The sequence below is a fragment of the Exophiala bonariae genome, assembly GCF_035927105.1.
Source record: "Exophiala bonariae strain CCFEE 5792 chromosome Unknown scaffold_10, whole genome shotgun sequence".
Classification (NCBI taxonomy): Eukaryota; Fungi; Ascomycota; class Eurotiomycetes; order Chaetothyriales; family Herpotrichiellaceae; genus Exophiala; species Exophiala bonariae.
Window position 1 is genome coordinate 753,507 of NW_027042485.1, and position 14,493 is coordinate 767,999.

Sequence of the window (14,493 nt, forward strand, 5' to 3'; positions counted from 1 at the left end):
ATTCGTGATTGTCTCATTAGGACTCATCTCTATCATACAACTCGCTTAACCTGTAACCAGACAGTTGGTCAGCCACATATGTTCGAATCTCCCTCTTGAATGTATATATAATTTGCGGACACGCTGAGTAAAAGAAGAGTGGTCTTTCAAGGAAGGGGGCGACTATTCACCTCAAAGAATCGCTTGAGCCACCAGACTTGGAATACACCTTCTCCGATCAAAACACCAAGCTGGAATATCGACCACCACTTGACTCTTGCGTTTGTGCTCTCTGCGGTATTTCGGTGGGTTCGCTCTCGCATCACGATGTAGGCTTGTTCGTCCTTGACTTGTGCTAGAAGGTCGGAAAGTTGACGGACTGCAAGTCGTTAGCATTGACTTGCGCAAAGTTGGAGCCACATACTTTCTGTCTCCAGAGGATCCTGTGGCGCCTCAGATTCAGGTACATAGACAACACCATGGACATTGAATGAGACTTCCTTGCTGTTCGCCGACCAATGTTCATTGCTGAAGCAGTAGATATATCGACCATCCTGTCGAGCTTCGAAAGAATAGTCGCCGGAAGACACTGCGTTGATTTGTGTCTCATACGAGCCAGAAGGATCCGTGATCTATATGTTGCAAAGGGTCGTCATTAGGGAAGGACTTCACCAATCAACGGTACATGGCCTAACTCACGTAAAAATCAATGTCCAAATTGGCAGCACCGCCAAATTCACGATCGCCGACTTGGAAGGTGACTGTCATTTTATCATCCTTGTGTAGTTCTTCATGAAAGCATTCTCTTGTATGTGCCTTCAATTGGATATTATGTGCCAGACCAACCCCTAACCAGCCAGCAAAGGCGGCAACGGTCGCAGCTGCGCCTATCCGCATGGTGGAAATATCTGATGTGAGAACAACGAGCGGCGAAGACGAGTGGGATGATGAAGAGGCAACTGACAGTGACAGGTCGCCGGGTGTTGTGGTTGAGTTGTTGCGGTAGTTCAGCACGAACACAAAAAGTGTCCAATTCACTCCGCAGTTTCCTGTATGCGTCCTGGAGTCGCCCGATTTCCAGTTTCTGTGCACGTGCCCCTGAACTCCAAAATCTTGGCATTTCCCACCCCCTTTTTCTATTCGGGCTCTTCAAGTTGCCCCCTTTAACCATCTTGTTGCCGTCAATGTGTTCAATTCGTTCAATTCGTTCAATTCGTTCAATGTAGGTCAATTCAATGGAAATTTATCAATACCCTTTGTTTTGCAACCGACTGGTATTAGAATTGTATGCTTGGGAATTAGTGCCTGACCAGGCCAAAAAATATGGACATTTCCACTTTGTCGCCTTGTGCGCGCACTTTTCACAAAAGGGATATGGCAGATATGCTATCTGGATATTTCCTCTCACAATATGGAACCCGAAAGAGCAGACATCAACGTCTGTTTCATGTTGGCCCAGCTCCAAAATGTGATGTGCACCCAAGATGAGGAGCTCTAGGTTCAGTCAACCAATATAGGTCACATTAAAGCCTAGACGGCGACCCGACTGACAGTAGCACAACATCAAAATCCATCCTTCACTTGAGGTTCAAGATTCGCGTTGAAAATCGCATACTCTGTTTCTGTCACATGTTTCTGATTGTCTTGGTGTCTTTAGAACCATGCGCAAACAGCTGACCACCCTTCCTCTTTCATTTTATATTCTTCGACTAATCTCCCGCACTCTTGCAAAAGCCTGGCTACCTCCGTCAACATGTCTTTCACCGTGTTTTACAAGAAGAATGGTGTGGAGAAGCCAATCAAGCTGTCTTTCCTCGATGCACTTCGAGGTGTTCCTGACCAGAGACCACAAAAGCCTAAGTCAGTAAGTCTCAAGGCTCCAGCACAACCTACAGCTTCCATTCACTCCCCGTGCGACCATCATCATCTCCTAACAACTCCAGTGCTCCTGTTGTGGCAAAAATCATGGGAAGCAGTCGCAGCCAAACCAGAAGAAGGACAAGAAGAAAGAAGAATCATCCGAGAAAGGCGACGATGATTTCACCGAAGATGATCGAACCATGATGCGCATGAAAGAAGAAAAACCGGGCAGACCATGGTCAGATATCCTCGAGGCCACCAATTTCAAGGATAAAAGCACCGCAGTGGCTCGTTGGAAGGAAATCGAACACAAAGTTCAAGAAGACACCAATCAAGCCAAGTCCAAGAAACAGGAGCCGAAGCACAAGAAGGAAAAGAACCACAACGCAGAACAAGAGGCCAAGCATGCCAAGAATCGTGAAGAAGGCTTGAGGAAGAAGGAAGAAGCGAAGAAGAAGGCCGAAGCCGAAACGAAGAATGAGTCTTCGACCACGGAAGACAAGAGCGTAAGTTGAAAAGGAGCTCGAAGACGAAGACATCTGACTAAATCTTGCTGGCACAGGGCGGCAAGGTCAAATCTTCCAGATCTGGAGACTCCAGCGGCAAATCCAAAAACAGCGCTTCCGGCATCAACGACATAAAGGCCTTTGCGGATGGGTACGACCGGAAGAAGTGGCAGCTAGCAGCTTCAAAGCATTACGACAAGACTGGAGAACGTATCACAGCCGCGCAGGCCAAGGCTATGGCTGAAGGAAAGTGAGGTTGAGGGAGACACACAATCCCTCAGCACTGCAATTGGATTACTCGCAAAAGAGATACAGTTTACGAATCGTTGTTCAAAACTGGAGAAACTTGGTACTTGCTTGATGATGGGTGGAATTCTTCGCGGTTGAATGGATGATTGGTAAACTTGGAAGGCCATCGATCTGCGGGGATTTCGGTTCAGGGATCATCAACCTCTCCGCACAAACCCCTGAACTTGATTCAGGCTAAACATGGATGACCAGGTCTGTCCATCGTCGTGCTTTCATATTGACCACCCTCATATACTCTACGTATGCAGGGTATGCTTGTCATTAGCTTCCGCACTCCATAAAGCTCAACCGCAGCAAAACTGATGATGCTCATATTCAAGCTTCCGCTATGCTTTCGTTCACGTCATGCTCCCCACCAACAACGTTGATGCCTTCTCGAACAAGACATTGCCATTTGATCATAGGCATCCACCACAGTATGTGCCTGGCTAAAGTGAAGACAGTGTACACTTCCAGCAGGCTGTAGTGGAAATAGCCGATGTTTGAACAGGACTCAGATCAGGTAAGTCTCCCACCGGTGGTACCACAAGCTTCATAGAAAAGCTCCCCATTCCCTACGATTTCCTTGGTTGTCGATCCTGCTCCAGTGACTTCCTTCCTTCAATCTCCCAGAATCGTGCCGACCATCCACCAACATGCTGTCCTGTACCGGCACCATAGGCGCCCTGGCCCTCTCTCTATTAATCACGTCAACATCAAGCACCGCTCTTCCGCGACACGACCACCCATCCAAGAACCCAGTGTGGTCGGTCTCGAACTTCAGATCCCTCATCACGTTCGGTGACAGCTACACCGACGAAAGTCGACTGGGGTGGTTCATCAACCACAACGGCACCGCACCCGTGGCAGGGACATTACTCCCGGAGTCGTTCTCCACGGCGGGCGGCGGCAGGACCTGGCCACGTTATGTCGTGCAGTACACGGGTGAGACGAGCAGTGGTGGAGAGTGGAACCCGGCGTTGACGCTATACAACTACGCCGTCTCGGGAGCGGTGTGCTCGAACGAGATCACGCCCAGGTAAGGAGCACCCTCGACCAACAATCACCTACCATGCGCTTGTAACCCGACGGGACCCACTGATTGACTGACCCACCTCCAGGTATTTCAAACTCGTCAACGCGAACTTCCCATCGGTTCTGGAGTACGAAATCCCCGCGTTCCTGGCCGACATGCCCGCGACACAAGTCAACAGCACACCGGCGACGCCACTCTACCCGGCGGGTAGCCTCGCGCCGTCCGCGGCCGTCTACGCGCTGTGGATCGGCACGAACGACCTGGGGATCTGGGCATTCCTGACGGACTCGCAGGTGCCGGGGAAGGTGCTCGCGGACTACACGTCGTGCGTGTACGCCGTGTTCGACGCCCTGTACGCCGCGGGCGGCCGCACCTTCGTGCTGATGAACACGGTCCCGCTGCACCTGGCGCCGCTCTACGCCAACGACACCCTCCACGGCGTCGGCGACAACCAGTACTGGCCGGAGAAATGGACGAATCACACCCAGGTCGCCGAGATCATGCACGAGGCCACCTCGTCCGTCAACCAGATCTTCAGGTTCCAGACCCCGTTTGAGGTTCTTGTCGCGCGCCGCTACCCCGGTGCGCATTTTGCCATTTTTGACACGTATTCGCTCGTGTCGGATATCTACGATGATCCAGGTCGTTATCTCAACGGGACGGGTGTTGAGGCCGGTGGTGAGAGCGTCTGGGGTTACGAGAATCACTGCACGGTGGATCAGTCCGAGTGTGTCAAGCAGCAGAATGGATCGAATCCGGATGCGTTTCTTTGGTATGATGAGTTGCATCCGAGGTAAGTGATTTCTGTTCCCTTGTTTCATTTGCTTCCCTCGCTTGAAATAAGGATCAATCACTAATGCTTGTGTCTTTGCAGTGAGCAAGCGGACCGCATCATTGCGCAGAACTTCGTTGAGGTGTTGGATGGGACATCGAAATATGCCACGTACTACTGAAAAAAAGCGAGCGATGGTATCTGTATTTACTGGGGTTGAAAAAATATCATATCTAATTCATACACATACATGCTGTGGAACTCTACACTTGCTCCCGAGCAATGTTTACCTTCTTGCAAAGCCCCACAATGCTTCGTGTCATCATACAATAAAGCCGCTGTCTATGAACCAGCATCATCGTCTCTATGTGAACCTCATCTGGCCTTGTGCTGTCGTTCGCGTGCGAAGATTGTTTGCCCAATCCAGCCATTTTCAATCAGCAGGAGCTTTCCTGCACGACTCTAGAGTCGATCCCACCAACCCACCATACTGCAGCATGGATAATCTGTTCGACAGCTTCAAGATCTTCTTGACTTCGTGGTGCGTAGAGAACAACTCGAGAGGAGGGTGTTGGGTAAGCTTGAGTCTGGCCTTGCAGGTGTAGAAGCCAAGAGGCACTACGACTGGACATGGGATGTCTCTGACCCCAACCTTTCTCGATGATGGTCCTGACATCATTTGGATGCAAGGTCATGGACAAGAATCCATCGATATTGTCAGCCCGAAGAATCTCGCCGTAGTATTTGTTGTGGTCAAACACGCGATGGCGAGCAAAGAGGGTGATATTGCCGTCCTCAAACGTTGATCGACCAAGGTAGGTGGTGTGGGGATAGGTGGTGTTTGTGTTTATGATGACTGCTCGCAGTCTGTCGACGAGGTCTTTCTCGCCAGCCACGGTTTGGGCTGTCTGTCTAGGGTTCATTGTACCAACTACTGAAGGGCGAGGGCCCGCACGCTGGGGTAAAGTCTCCAGATAGCCACGCGAGGAGAATGCGGCAGACCGGGTGGGTGGTGTGAGGGGATCTGAGACTGAAAGAACGTGGGAGAAGCGGTCGAGCACATTCCCGGCGACGTTTGAGATGGTGATGCCTTGTTTGGAGGAGAGAAGTGTACCGATGTCAAATCTGACGAGTCTGAGGAGACAAGTAACGATGGTGGATCCAGTAAGGATGGCTCCGAAGACGTAAATCAGAGTGAGATCGGAGGAGGAAGACATGATGGCGATGGAGGAATCTAGGGGAAGATTGAGGTTTGTGGTTGGTGGTTGGAGTTGAAGTCGAATCAGAATTTTATTTTCTCCTTGGGTCAAATTGAGAAGGAGGTCACAATAGTGAAGAAGGATTCTTTTGCTCGTTTGTAAGGCAGGATCTATCGAGAAATCACGACAGATATATCACTCTTACCGTCGGTGCTTTTGGAAAATCTTGTCCGATTTGATTTCTCATGGAACAAAGAATTCCGGCAGCAGGTGGTGCAAGATGGCCGTGCCATGAGAGAGGGATAATGCACAGGACCACGCACACAAAGGAATTTGGTGGAAGATAGGACCTGCTTGAGGACCTCAGGGCCAGGACCTGCGTCAGAGGATATTGACTGATAGAAAGTCAACTACCCAACAGAGGAAAGTCAACCTCTGTCATATCCAATGATCAAAGAGCCGCAACTTTGGTGCGAGGCAGCGGCTAGAAACGTAAAATGGATGGAAGCCCGCCGGAATTCCACAGACCACCTCGAGCCTTTGCGTCAGTGGGAGGGTATACGCATTCCTATTCGAAGTGGATACTGGTGGGTGGACTGTGTCAATTCAAGCCGCTGTGGAATGTTCAAGGCTGCCTCCAGTATTTCTCGTTGGAGGGGTACAGCATGTGGCAAGGCCCGCCTGGGTATTGAACCGTGGCTACTCTCCGAAACAAAGTACGAATGTTCCGATCTACTGAAAAGAGCATAATGCCAACTTGAAAGAGACTGTCACTCATGGTCTGATGAACTTGAAGGTAGTGGGGGTTATTGCGAACACTCCCGCATCCGAGTCCCTGCAGCCTGAGGTCGGCGTGTCGGCATCTCGGCGACAAACCCTCCGATATTGAAATCACAGGAGAGCATCAGATATCGGTGTTCCATACCGAAAACAAAGGCTTCGTCATGACACTGTCTCCAGCTTCAAGGAACGCTGAAGCTGACAGATGGCTTTCTTTGTTGGAGCACTGAAATGTATCGAGGTTGGTTGCACAAGATGACATCTTGCGAGCGCGAGTAGATGTACCCGATCATCAGCCTCGTATCACCTTGCGCGACTTCTGCCCACAATTTCTGCTGACTGTCAACATATCCTCTATTATTGGGCGTGACAAGCGGTGACAAAGTGGCAGTCGTCACCGTGTTCGAGCCTTGTGTATTTTCAGCTTCAGACTCAAGAGCCTATCCTTGGCCGATTTCTTTGTCACTCGGGTCACACCATCGGCAACGCTTCGTAATCCCGCTCATGTACGACATGACTCTCCTCTACTACAGCTACATCTATACTTGGCTATAGTGTATCAGATCCCTCGATCGTCAGTAGGTTGATAGTATACCCTACAGGACATGAAGATATTGGGGGAATTTCCGTGCCCGGTTCTCCACATTCCCCATCCCTCTTGACTCCACTTACTTATTATAGAAGTCCGTATGGAAACCTCAAAGACTACATGTCTGTGACCACTGAGTGCCCAGCTTGATAGCATGAATGATGAACAATTCTCGATATTCATTTCACCAGTTGCATCGCGCAATCGGAGGTTGACTTCTAACCTCTATCATGGCACAAAGTGCCCTCACAATCGGAGTCCTGGGACCATCCGGTATGGGAGGATCTCACATTGTTACGGAACTCCTGAGCCGATCGCATAGAGTTGTCGGAATGTCTCGAAATCCAGAGAAGATTGGCAGTCACTCACGATACGAACCTCGATCAGTTGATCTCGAGAATGCTTCCATTCAGGACATTGGGATAGCTCTCAGGAATCTAGATGTGGTGATTTGTGCATACGGCCCTCACTCTAGTGGCGTCGATGCGATGAAATACAGTAAGTAGGGCGATATACGACTCGTAAGAAGTCCAAAGTGACATTTGGCGAACCACAGTGCCCTTTCTCGAGACCTTGCGGAAAATCATTCTTGCGTCCAAGTCGGCAAAGGTGGGTTATTTCATCATGATCGGAGGCTGCGGAAGTTTGTATCTTCCAGGAACCAACATTTGCGCCATCGACAGTCCGGAATTCTTCTTGGCCTATTGGAGATCAATGGCAGACAGTTATGCGCATGTCACTTACTTGGAAAAACGGTTTGGCGACGGCGCTCCTCGTTCCGATATACGGGCCTATCGAAGTGCTCGAGCAGCCCAGCTCGAAGGGAGAGATACGCCGGAGGCGGAATTCGTGCGAGAGAGTCATGAGAGACGCGCCAGAGAGAACGACCATGCAAGACCACTGATCACCGCCTGCAGGACCTCACTCATGTTCTTCGAGGGCAACACTTCGTTTGATTGGACCTTTATTTCTCCTCCTGCAATGTATCGCTCTGGTCGAAAAATGGGCAAATACCAGACAACCATTGACTATATCCCTCTGAAAGGGGAGCAGGATGGACCCGGCACTCTAGAAGGTCGACTGCTGGGTATCACGACTTTCGATTTTGCTGTTGCAGTGGCAGATGAAGCGGAAAGGAGGCAATTTAAGGGGAAGCACTGGTCGGTATGGGGAGAGCTGAGTGATGATGAACCTGCCCCGTCCCCATACATCAAGATTTCGGACCTTGAAGATTCGTGATACAGGCTCAGTCCTCCATAAATAAAAACGAAATAAATCTATACCTAGGAACCATGAGAATTTTTAAAACAGACATGTATCCACATGCACGGCCCGCTCAAATAACACTCTCATTGGTCGTTTCTAGACATGATCCTCGCCATGACATGGCGCTTCACCCTCCAGCTCAGAAAGGTTCATCCTTCGCAATGTGCAAGTCAATATGCGTGCGAAAGTCCTCGTCCAACATACCGAACAAGACCTCATCCCTCACCGCAGCCGTCATCCAGGTCGCATCATGCGCCAAAGCAATATGAAAACCATGAGATTTCTCCATCTCACGGATCTGAGAGATGGTGTCTACGGCAGCAGGGACATCCTGATGAATACACCGCATCGACCCATCCGGTAAATGATCCACTGCAATCTCATGTGTCCCATCGATCAAGGCCCTGCATTCGCAGTGAGGATCAGTGAATCAAGTCCAGTGGGAAGGGGCTCGTTGGTGACCATAAACCTACTTGCTATGTGCACAATCCGAGCCAAGCAGCACCCACTCCCCTCCCTCGACGCGAACCGCCGCACACAGATTACCCGGCATGTGCCCTGGTGCTTGGATGATCCAGAAACTGCCATTGCCAAAGACGTCCATGGCGCGATCGAACACGCCAAACGGGACCCAGGGGCCTGGAAGCTCCGACCAGCGTTCTTTCGAAACCTCTGGCTCGAACATCCGCGGATCGTATTTGTGTGATATCGATGGATCGGTATTGTGTGGTTCCATCTTCGACCTACATTCGTCGGCCGTGCCGGGCCCGAAATATCCGTGAGCGCGAGGAAACTCATTCGCGATGGGGCGTGCGTGGTCGAAGTGTGCGTGGCTGTAGTCAGGAGGTGTTGATTAGTTTGGGAAATCACATAGCACAAGTAGTACCCATTTACAGGTCTTGAGATGCTGACAATGGATATTGTATACCTGAAGAAAACAGCATCGACGTCCTCCGCTTTCACGCCCAGAGATATGAGCTGCTCCACGAGGCTTCTTTCTGGGCCGACGCAAGACATGAAATCCATGATTTTCCTGATGGAAGGGATGTAGTCTTGCCTATCCTACATCAATGTTCAGCAAATCTCACAAATTTGAGCCCCAGCAGCGAAGGAAGACCCCGGATGGGAGAGACGGACTTGTGAAATGCCAACGTCCCAGAGCACATGTCGCCCACTGTGCGGCTCGTGGATGTAAAAGGCCCAATCGTACAGTCGAAACGATTCATCGATGTCGACGTTGTGGTGGATGCCCTTCGTCGTTGCTATCAAGCTTCCGCCATTCAGAAGGTGGAGATGCACAAAGGGTGCTGCAGGGTCGACTTCGGTCCCCATTACGGATTTCCAGATATCCAAGGTCATAGAGTTTCCTGCGTCTCCTCTCCAGGCGAGTGATCTGGCAGAAGGGAGGGTCGAATGCTGTTCTGCAATGGGATACGATAGTCTGGTCGTGGTGTTCTGTGGTTGGGGTCAACTCCAACTCCAATTCGATACCAGAATGGCTCGGTGGACAATGCAACTTGTAGGCGTATTCGATCCCAGATACCGTGACCTGGGGATGTGGGGAACATGGAGCTTCCAGCAACGGCCCATCGCCCTTTGTATTCCATAGATATTCCGCACGAAGCGTAACAATAATTCCGAAGAAAAGGAGGGTTCAATTCTTCGGCTTTCATCTCATTCGAAAGTGGCAAGTCTCAAAGTCTGCGCCTGTTTGATGGGCTTTTATTGCTTCAGAGAGTTGAATCGAGTTTCGTAGAGATGGTTCGTCGGGTGTCAGTATTTTTTTACGTAGGTCAACACATTTCGTGATCATCTCGATTGCCTCCTCTTTGCGACCTTGCTTCATCCGCACGTAGGCAAGGCAGTACATAGCCCAAGCATACCCATCACGGTCCTGACTTTGCATTTCTTCTCGCACTTCGAGCGATTTCAGCAGCAACTTCTCTACAGCATCATATCTCTTCTCGGTCATGTAGATCTTTGCCAGAGTTTTCAGGCCACGGAACCATACTCCGAAGTACCTGCGGCTGCCTTCAATCTCAGATTGTTTTATCACATCCAAAAGCAAGTCTTCTGACTCGGCAATTTGACCTTGCATCGAGAGCGCCAGTGACAAATCCACTTTGAGACATGCTCGCCTGTCTGAGAACGAAGTAGCAGAGCCCGCTCTCCGTTCAGAGGCGTTTAACGCTGCCTCGCAGAGTTGCTGAGCCTCCTGCGGTCGGCCAGAACGAGAAAGAGATCTGGAAAGGGGCGTGATGGAAATTATTGTTTTATTGTGGCCAATGCCATAGGTCTTTTCGTACCATTGGAATGCTGTCCTTGCGTATAACTCTGTGTTTTTGTAGTCATTTTGGTGCAAACAGGATTTTGAGTAATCCGCGTACGCCCGCATAGTTCTTTCATTCTCTTTACCCAGGTTATCTTCCGACCACTTAACGACCTCGGCTCGTAAAGCCATTGCTACTTCCCGTTTCCCTGAGTGATGAAGAAAACGGGCAATCTTCCGAAGTAGACTATACCGGTCTGAATATGCGTAGCTTTGGGGTGAGTCACACAAAATCTGTGCGTGTGGCAGAAACAGAGATCGTAACTCTCGATTATCAACAACATCTGCAGGGAATATGTGTTTCACATGAGTAATCGCTTCTTTTATTGATGTTTGGAGCAGATTCTGAGTTCTGAGCCAGTTGCGCATCGCGAGACGCACCAGTCGGTGCATATCAAAGAGGCGAATCGACCGATCGTCATCATTTTGGACCCTAAGAAATGAGTATGCTTTGAGAACTCCCAGTGCCTCCTCTTTGTTTCTCGTAGAGGATAGTGTGGGTAGAATTGATTGGGGGATACTTTTCTCGCCAATGCACGAGGTGAACGCGAGATATTGAGCAGCGGAAGGGTTCTGATCCTGGATCTGCTTGAAAGAGAGCAGCCATGTGGTAGCAATAGGGTTCTGTTGACTTTTGTACCGGCCTTCATCATTGAAGTCTTCACTGAGGAGTGCGATGACCTTATCCTCCGGCTCACTAAGCAATTGCAGATATGTTTTGATGGACATATCATTCATGTTGATATAAGAAGCGGCCTGGACGATAGCTAGCGGAAGACATGTTAATATTGCAAGAAGTTTTTGGGTGCTTGCAACATCACTGAGAGATCGAGTGTTGGTCAGCTGGTCTGTCAGCAGCTCTTTAGCCTGGTCGAGCCCCAATTCCTGTAAATCTACCACGTGCTTTCTTGCTAAAGTCAAGGCCACTTGACGATTCCTCGTTGTTATTAGAATAGAGCCTTTCATGCCTTTGGGAAGGCATTCAATCAAGCTGTTTGAAGATTCTTCACTCGAGCCGAACCTGCGCCAGAGATCAACATCGTCTGCGTTGTCCAGTATCATGATCCATTCACCATCAAAGTGAGAATCTAGATATTCTGGTACAAGTTTTCGAACGTCGTTATCACCTGTGTTTAGTCCTGGGATCTTCAACAACTTAGCGATTGCATTGTAATCGCTCTCGAGTGAGGGGATGTCTTTGGCCTGCACCCAGAATACCGAACGCTTCGTTCTTTGGCGCTCAGCAATCTCAATAGCAACGCGGGTTTTACCCATCCCACCAAGACCGAGGAGCGCAGCTCTACCACTTGGGTGTGGCCCGAATAGTAAGGACTCAATTGCTTGGATCTCTTCTGCGCGACCAATCAATGTAGGTAAATCTCTGTGTACGAATGGGATGTGCCACAGGGAATCTGATCTCGGGCGATCTATACAAGCGAGAGCTCAAGTCAGTAATGTGAGGACTAGCTCTGCCGGAAATGTGGTAAATACCTTCTGCTGATAGATGCCACTCTAAGTTTGGGACCCGATCAATAAATTCCCAAGTATGGAGTAGCGCTTTGAGACACGACGCTGCAGTCGCCGCGGCAAAATGTTGCCATCGCTTGTTTTTGTGGCTATCAGCATAGTCACAAACGCCCTTGAGTACGAGCGTGTTGGGGAAATGGTTCCACACCCCAGAGCCCTCCATCTCAAAAGCAACAAGGTCAAATTCTTCAGCGAGTCTGTCTCGACGCTCCGCTGACTTCATCACTGTGTCGGCCGAACCTATCCTGCCTAGATGCACTTTTGGCGTTGGAATACTTGTAATGGAATCTCGCCCTTCTCGGTCTTTGGCTAGCCGTCGACGCAAAACCAGCTGCCCAGGCTCACAGCCAACCACATCACAGCCCTCGTCTGCCGCTCTAGCACAGAATAATTGTGGTATCGACTCGCATGCATCACACATAGGATGATTCGCTCGATGCCTATGAATATATGATGACTGATAGAGCTTATCTGTCTCTGCTCCGGGGTAAGCCGCATGTGGAAGTTGTTTCTGTAGTAAATTAATATGGAGTAGGATGTCATCCTGGAGCTTGACACGATTAGATGTGACTTTGAGCTTTGCCAACATTGACCGGCTTTCCGAGCCCGGTTTGGAAAAAGAGGCTTCAGCATTTGCGATAGCCTTAAATGCGTTGGGATACTGTTTGCCCAAGTCGTATTGAACAAGTGTCTCGCTTATTACCACGTCCCCAAGTATAATCTCCATTTCTCCTCTCGGTCCGAACGGGGCTGCACCACAAATGCCAACGACAAACGCGAGTCGTATATGCTTGAAGCTGGAGCGTAAGCCTGCAGCGACAATTGCAGCGCTTACTTTTCCTAATTCAGGCATGTGTGCAAGGACCACGTTATGTTTTGCGATCAAGCCCGTAGTATATGTATTGTCATCTCCAATGGCTTTGCCATAGTTTTGGTACCATTGTTTGTCAAATGAGGCCTGAATACATTCCGCCTCAAGGGGGAGAGCGCAGATGATGGCGATATCAAAGCCATCACGGTTAGCAGGAGGAGAGACGGGCATACCGCTGGAAAGATTGTGGCTGTTAATTTGGTTCGTTCACGAGACGGTAGCTCATACTGTAAGTTGCAGCATTCGCCGATCCAGACAGTATAATTTGTGCCTCATAGCATGACGAACTGACCGAGGATCAATGTACCATAAACTGAAAACTGAGTTCTCGATAAGGTGAAGATTTCACTAGGAAAGGGAGAATCATCTTATGCCTCAATATGTGTCGCGACCTACGCGACGTTGAATAGGTCACCAATTCAAGATTTGACGGACTGGAATCTTTTACTCCGCTGTACATCCACTACGGAGCGCCAGTTGCCCACCAACGCCATTCATCCAACATTTTGGCTGCATAACGACTCACAAGGTCGCTACCCAGCCATATTTGGTCTGATGCATCACGGATGAGGATACAGGCGCAAGGGGTTCGACAATGGGTGTGAACCAAGAAAATAGGTGGTAAAAGCTGCCACCTTCCTGATGCTGCTCGTCAAAAACAACTTTTCATTTTCCCATTCCAAGATCAGCCAAACTCCGAGAGTTTTCCTGAGAACTCCTCGAGCGCCAGTAGGTATCGTAATAACATGATTTCCATGAGTTTTGCGAGAGAGAAGAACAGCAGGAGTTTGAAAGAAATCTGCCTTCATCTTCAATCGAGATCCATCTCCTCTTCGGTCCCACCACCAACCAACATCTTTCTCTTCGTCTTCTGTCTGAGTCTCTCCTCGCCCATGACCCGACTGGCCTCCATCTCCTTCTTGACCTGTTCGACCATGGGGCCCATCTCGGACCTCGCGGCCTCGAGGTCTGCCATTTCCTTGCGAATAAGGTGCTCTCCTTGGGCGACGATCTTAAGATTTTGTTGTTTCCTAGCCTCCCGCTGTGCTTTGCCGCTGAGTCGCCGCCTCGTGTAGACGCGCTCACGTCTCGACCGAATCTCCTCGATGCGCTCCATCGCCTTCATCGTTGCCGCCACCAGGTTTCGGTCGTACTTGACGGGTGCGTTGCGGCGCTTCGCGAATTGTGACAAGAGTAGGTTTTGGTCCACGATCATTTCCTTCCCGCGGAGTGCTCTCGACGTCTTGGTCCATTTCAGTTTACGCGGCTGTCTCTTCATTTTAAAGTTCTTATGGCATTTTGACCGGCAAAATCGAAAAAGTTTGGCATCGTTGCGGACGAATGTGATGCCTTTCGACGGGTACACCGGCCGCGAGCAGAGATGGCAGGTTTCGATTCTGTGGATATCATATCAGTGTCCGGGTCTGATTTACAGGAAGACCGAAGAATTAGAGTCTCACCTCATGGCTGCAACTCCGCTTGAAGGCGGTC

General features: G+C 49.9%; 8 protein-coding genes across 8 annotated transcripts; 3 read left to right on the forward strand and 5 right to left on the reverse strand.

Annotated features, from left to right (window-relative positions):
• Positions 1-146: 146 nt before the first annotated feature.
• On the reverse strand, positions 147-876 carry LTR84_001551 (uncharacterized protein; the record flags this gene model as incomplete). The annotated part of the gene is made up of 3 exons (XM_064845174.1): positions 147-358; positions 404-611; positions 679-876. 3 exons carry the CDS (start codon positions 874-876, stop codon positions 147-149), a joined length of 618 nt encoding a protein of 205 aa, XP_064707432.1.
• An 856-nt stretch (positions 877-1,732) lies between these two features.
• LTR84_001552 (uncharacterized protein) lies at positions 1,733-2,599 on the forward strand (the record flags this gene model as incomplete). The annotated part of the gene is made up of 3 exons (XM_064845175.1): positions 1,733-1,843; positions 1,923-2,345; positions 2,402-2,599. The coding sequence occupies 3 exons, from the start codon at positions 1,733-1,735 to the stop codon at positions 2,597-2,599; spliced, it is 732 nt and encodes a 243-aa protein (XP_064707433.1).
• Positions 2,600-3,289: 690 nt separating this feature from the next.
• On the forward strand, positions 3,290-4,622 carry LTR84_001553 (uncharacterized protein; the record flags this gene model as incomplete). Its single annotated transcript, XM_064845176.1, has 3 exons — positions 3,290-3,672; positions 3,755-4,462; positions 4,544-4,622. 3 exons carry the CDS (start codon positions 3,290-3,292, stop codon positions 4,620-4,622), a joined length of 1,170 nt encoding a protein of 389 aa, XP_064707434.1.
• Positions 4,623-4,878: 256 nt separating this feature from the next.
• On the reverse strand, positions 4,879-5,658 carry LTR84_001554 (uncharacterized protein; the record flags this gene model as incomplete). The annotated part of the gene is made up of 1 exon (XM_064845177.1): positions 4,879-5,658. The coding sequence occupies one exon, from the start codon at positions 5,656-5,658 to the stop codon at positions 4,879-4,881; it is 780 nt and encodes a 259-aa protein (XP_064707435.1).
• Positions 5,659-7,239: 1,581 nt separating this feature from the next.
• On the forward strand, positions 7,240-8,248 carry LTR84_001555 (uncharacterized protein; the record flags this gene model as incomplete). Its single annotated transcript, XM_064845178.1, has 2 exons — positions 7,240-7,507; positions 7,566-8,248. 2 exons carry the CDS (start codon positions 7,240-7,242, stop codon positions 8,246-8,248), a joined length of 951 nt encoding a protein of 316 aa, XP_064707436.1.
• Positions 8,249-8,414: 166 nt separating this feature from the next.
• On the reverse strand, positions 8,415-9,607 carry LTR84_001556 (uncharacterized protein; the record flags this gene model as incomplete). Its single annotated transcript, XM_064845179.1, has 4 exons — positions 8,415-8,679; positions 8,749-9,108; positions 9,162-9,337; positions 9,413-9,607. 4 exons carry the CDS (start codon positions 9,605-9,607, stop codon positions 8,415-8,417), a joined length of 996 nt encoding a protein of 331 aa, XP_064707437.1.
• Positions 9,608-9,944: 337 nt separating this feature from the next.
• LTR84_001557 (uncharacterized protein) lies at positions 9,945-13,173 on the reverse strand (the record flags this gene model as incomplete). Its single annotated transcript, XM_064845180.1, has 2 exons — positions 9,945-12,031; positions 12,096-13,173. The coding sequence occupies 2 exons, from the start codon at positions 13,171-13,173 to the stop codon at positions 9,945-9,947; spliced, it is 3,165 nt and encodes a 1,054-aa protein (XP_064707438.1).
• A 640-nt stretch (positions 13,174-13,813) lies between these two features.
• On the reverse strand, positions 13,814-14,467 carry RLP24 (ATPase-activating ribosome biosynthesis protein; the record flags this gene model as incomplete). Its single annotated transcript, XM_064845181.1, has 2 exons — positions 13,814-14,399; positions 14,463-14,467. 2 exons carry the CDS (start codon positions 14,465-14,467, stop codon positions 13,814-13,816), a joined length of 591 nt encoding a protein of 196 aa, XP_064707439.1.
• Positions 14,468-14,493: the final 26 nt, after the last annotated feature.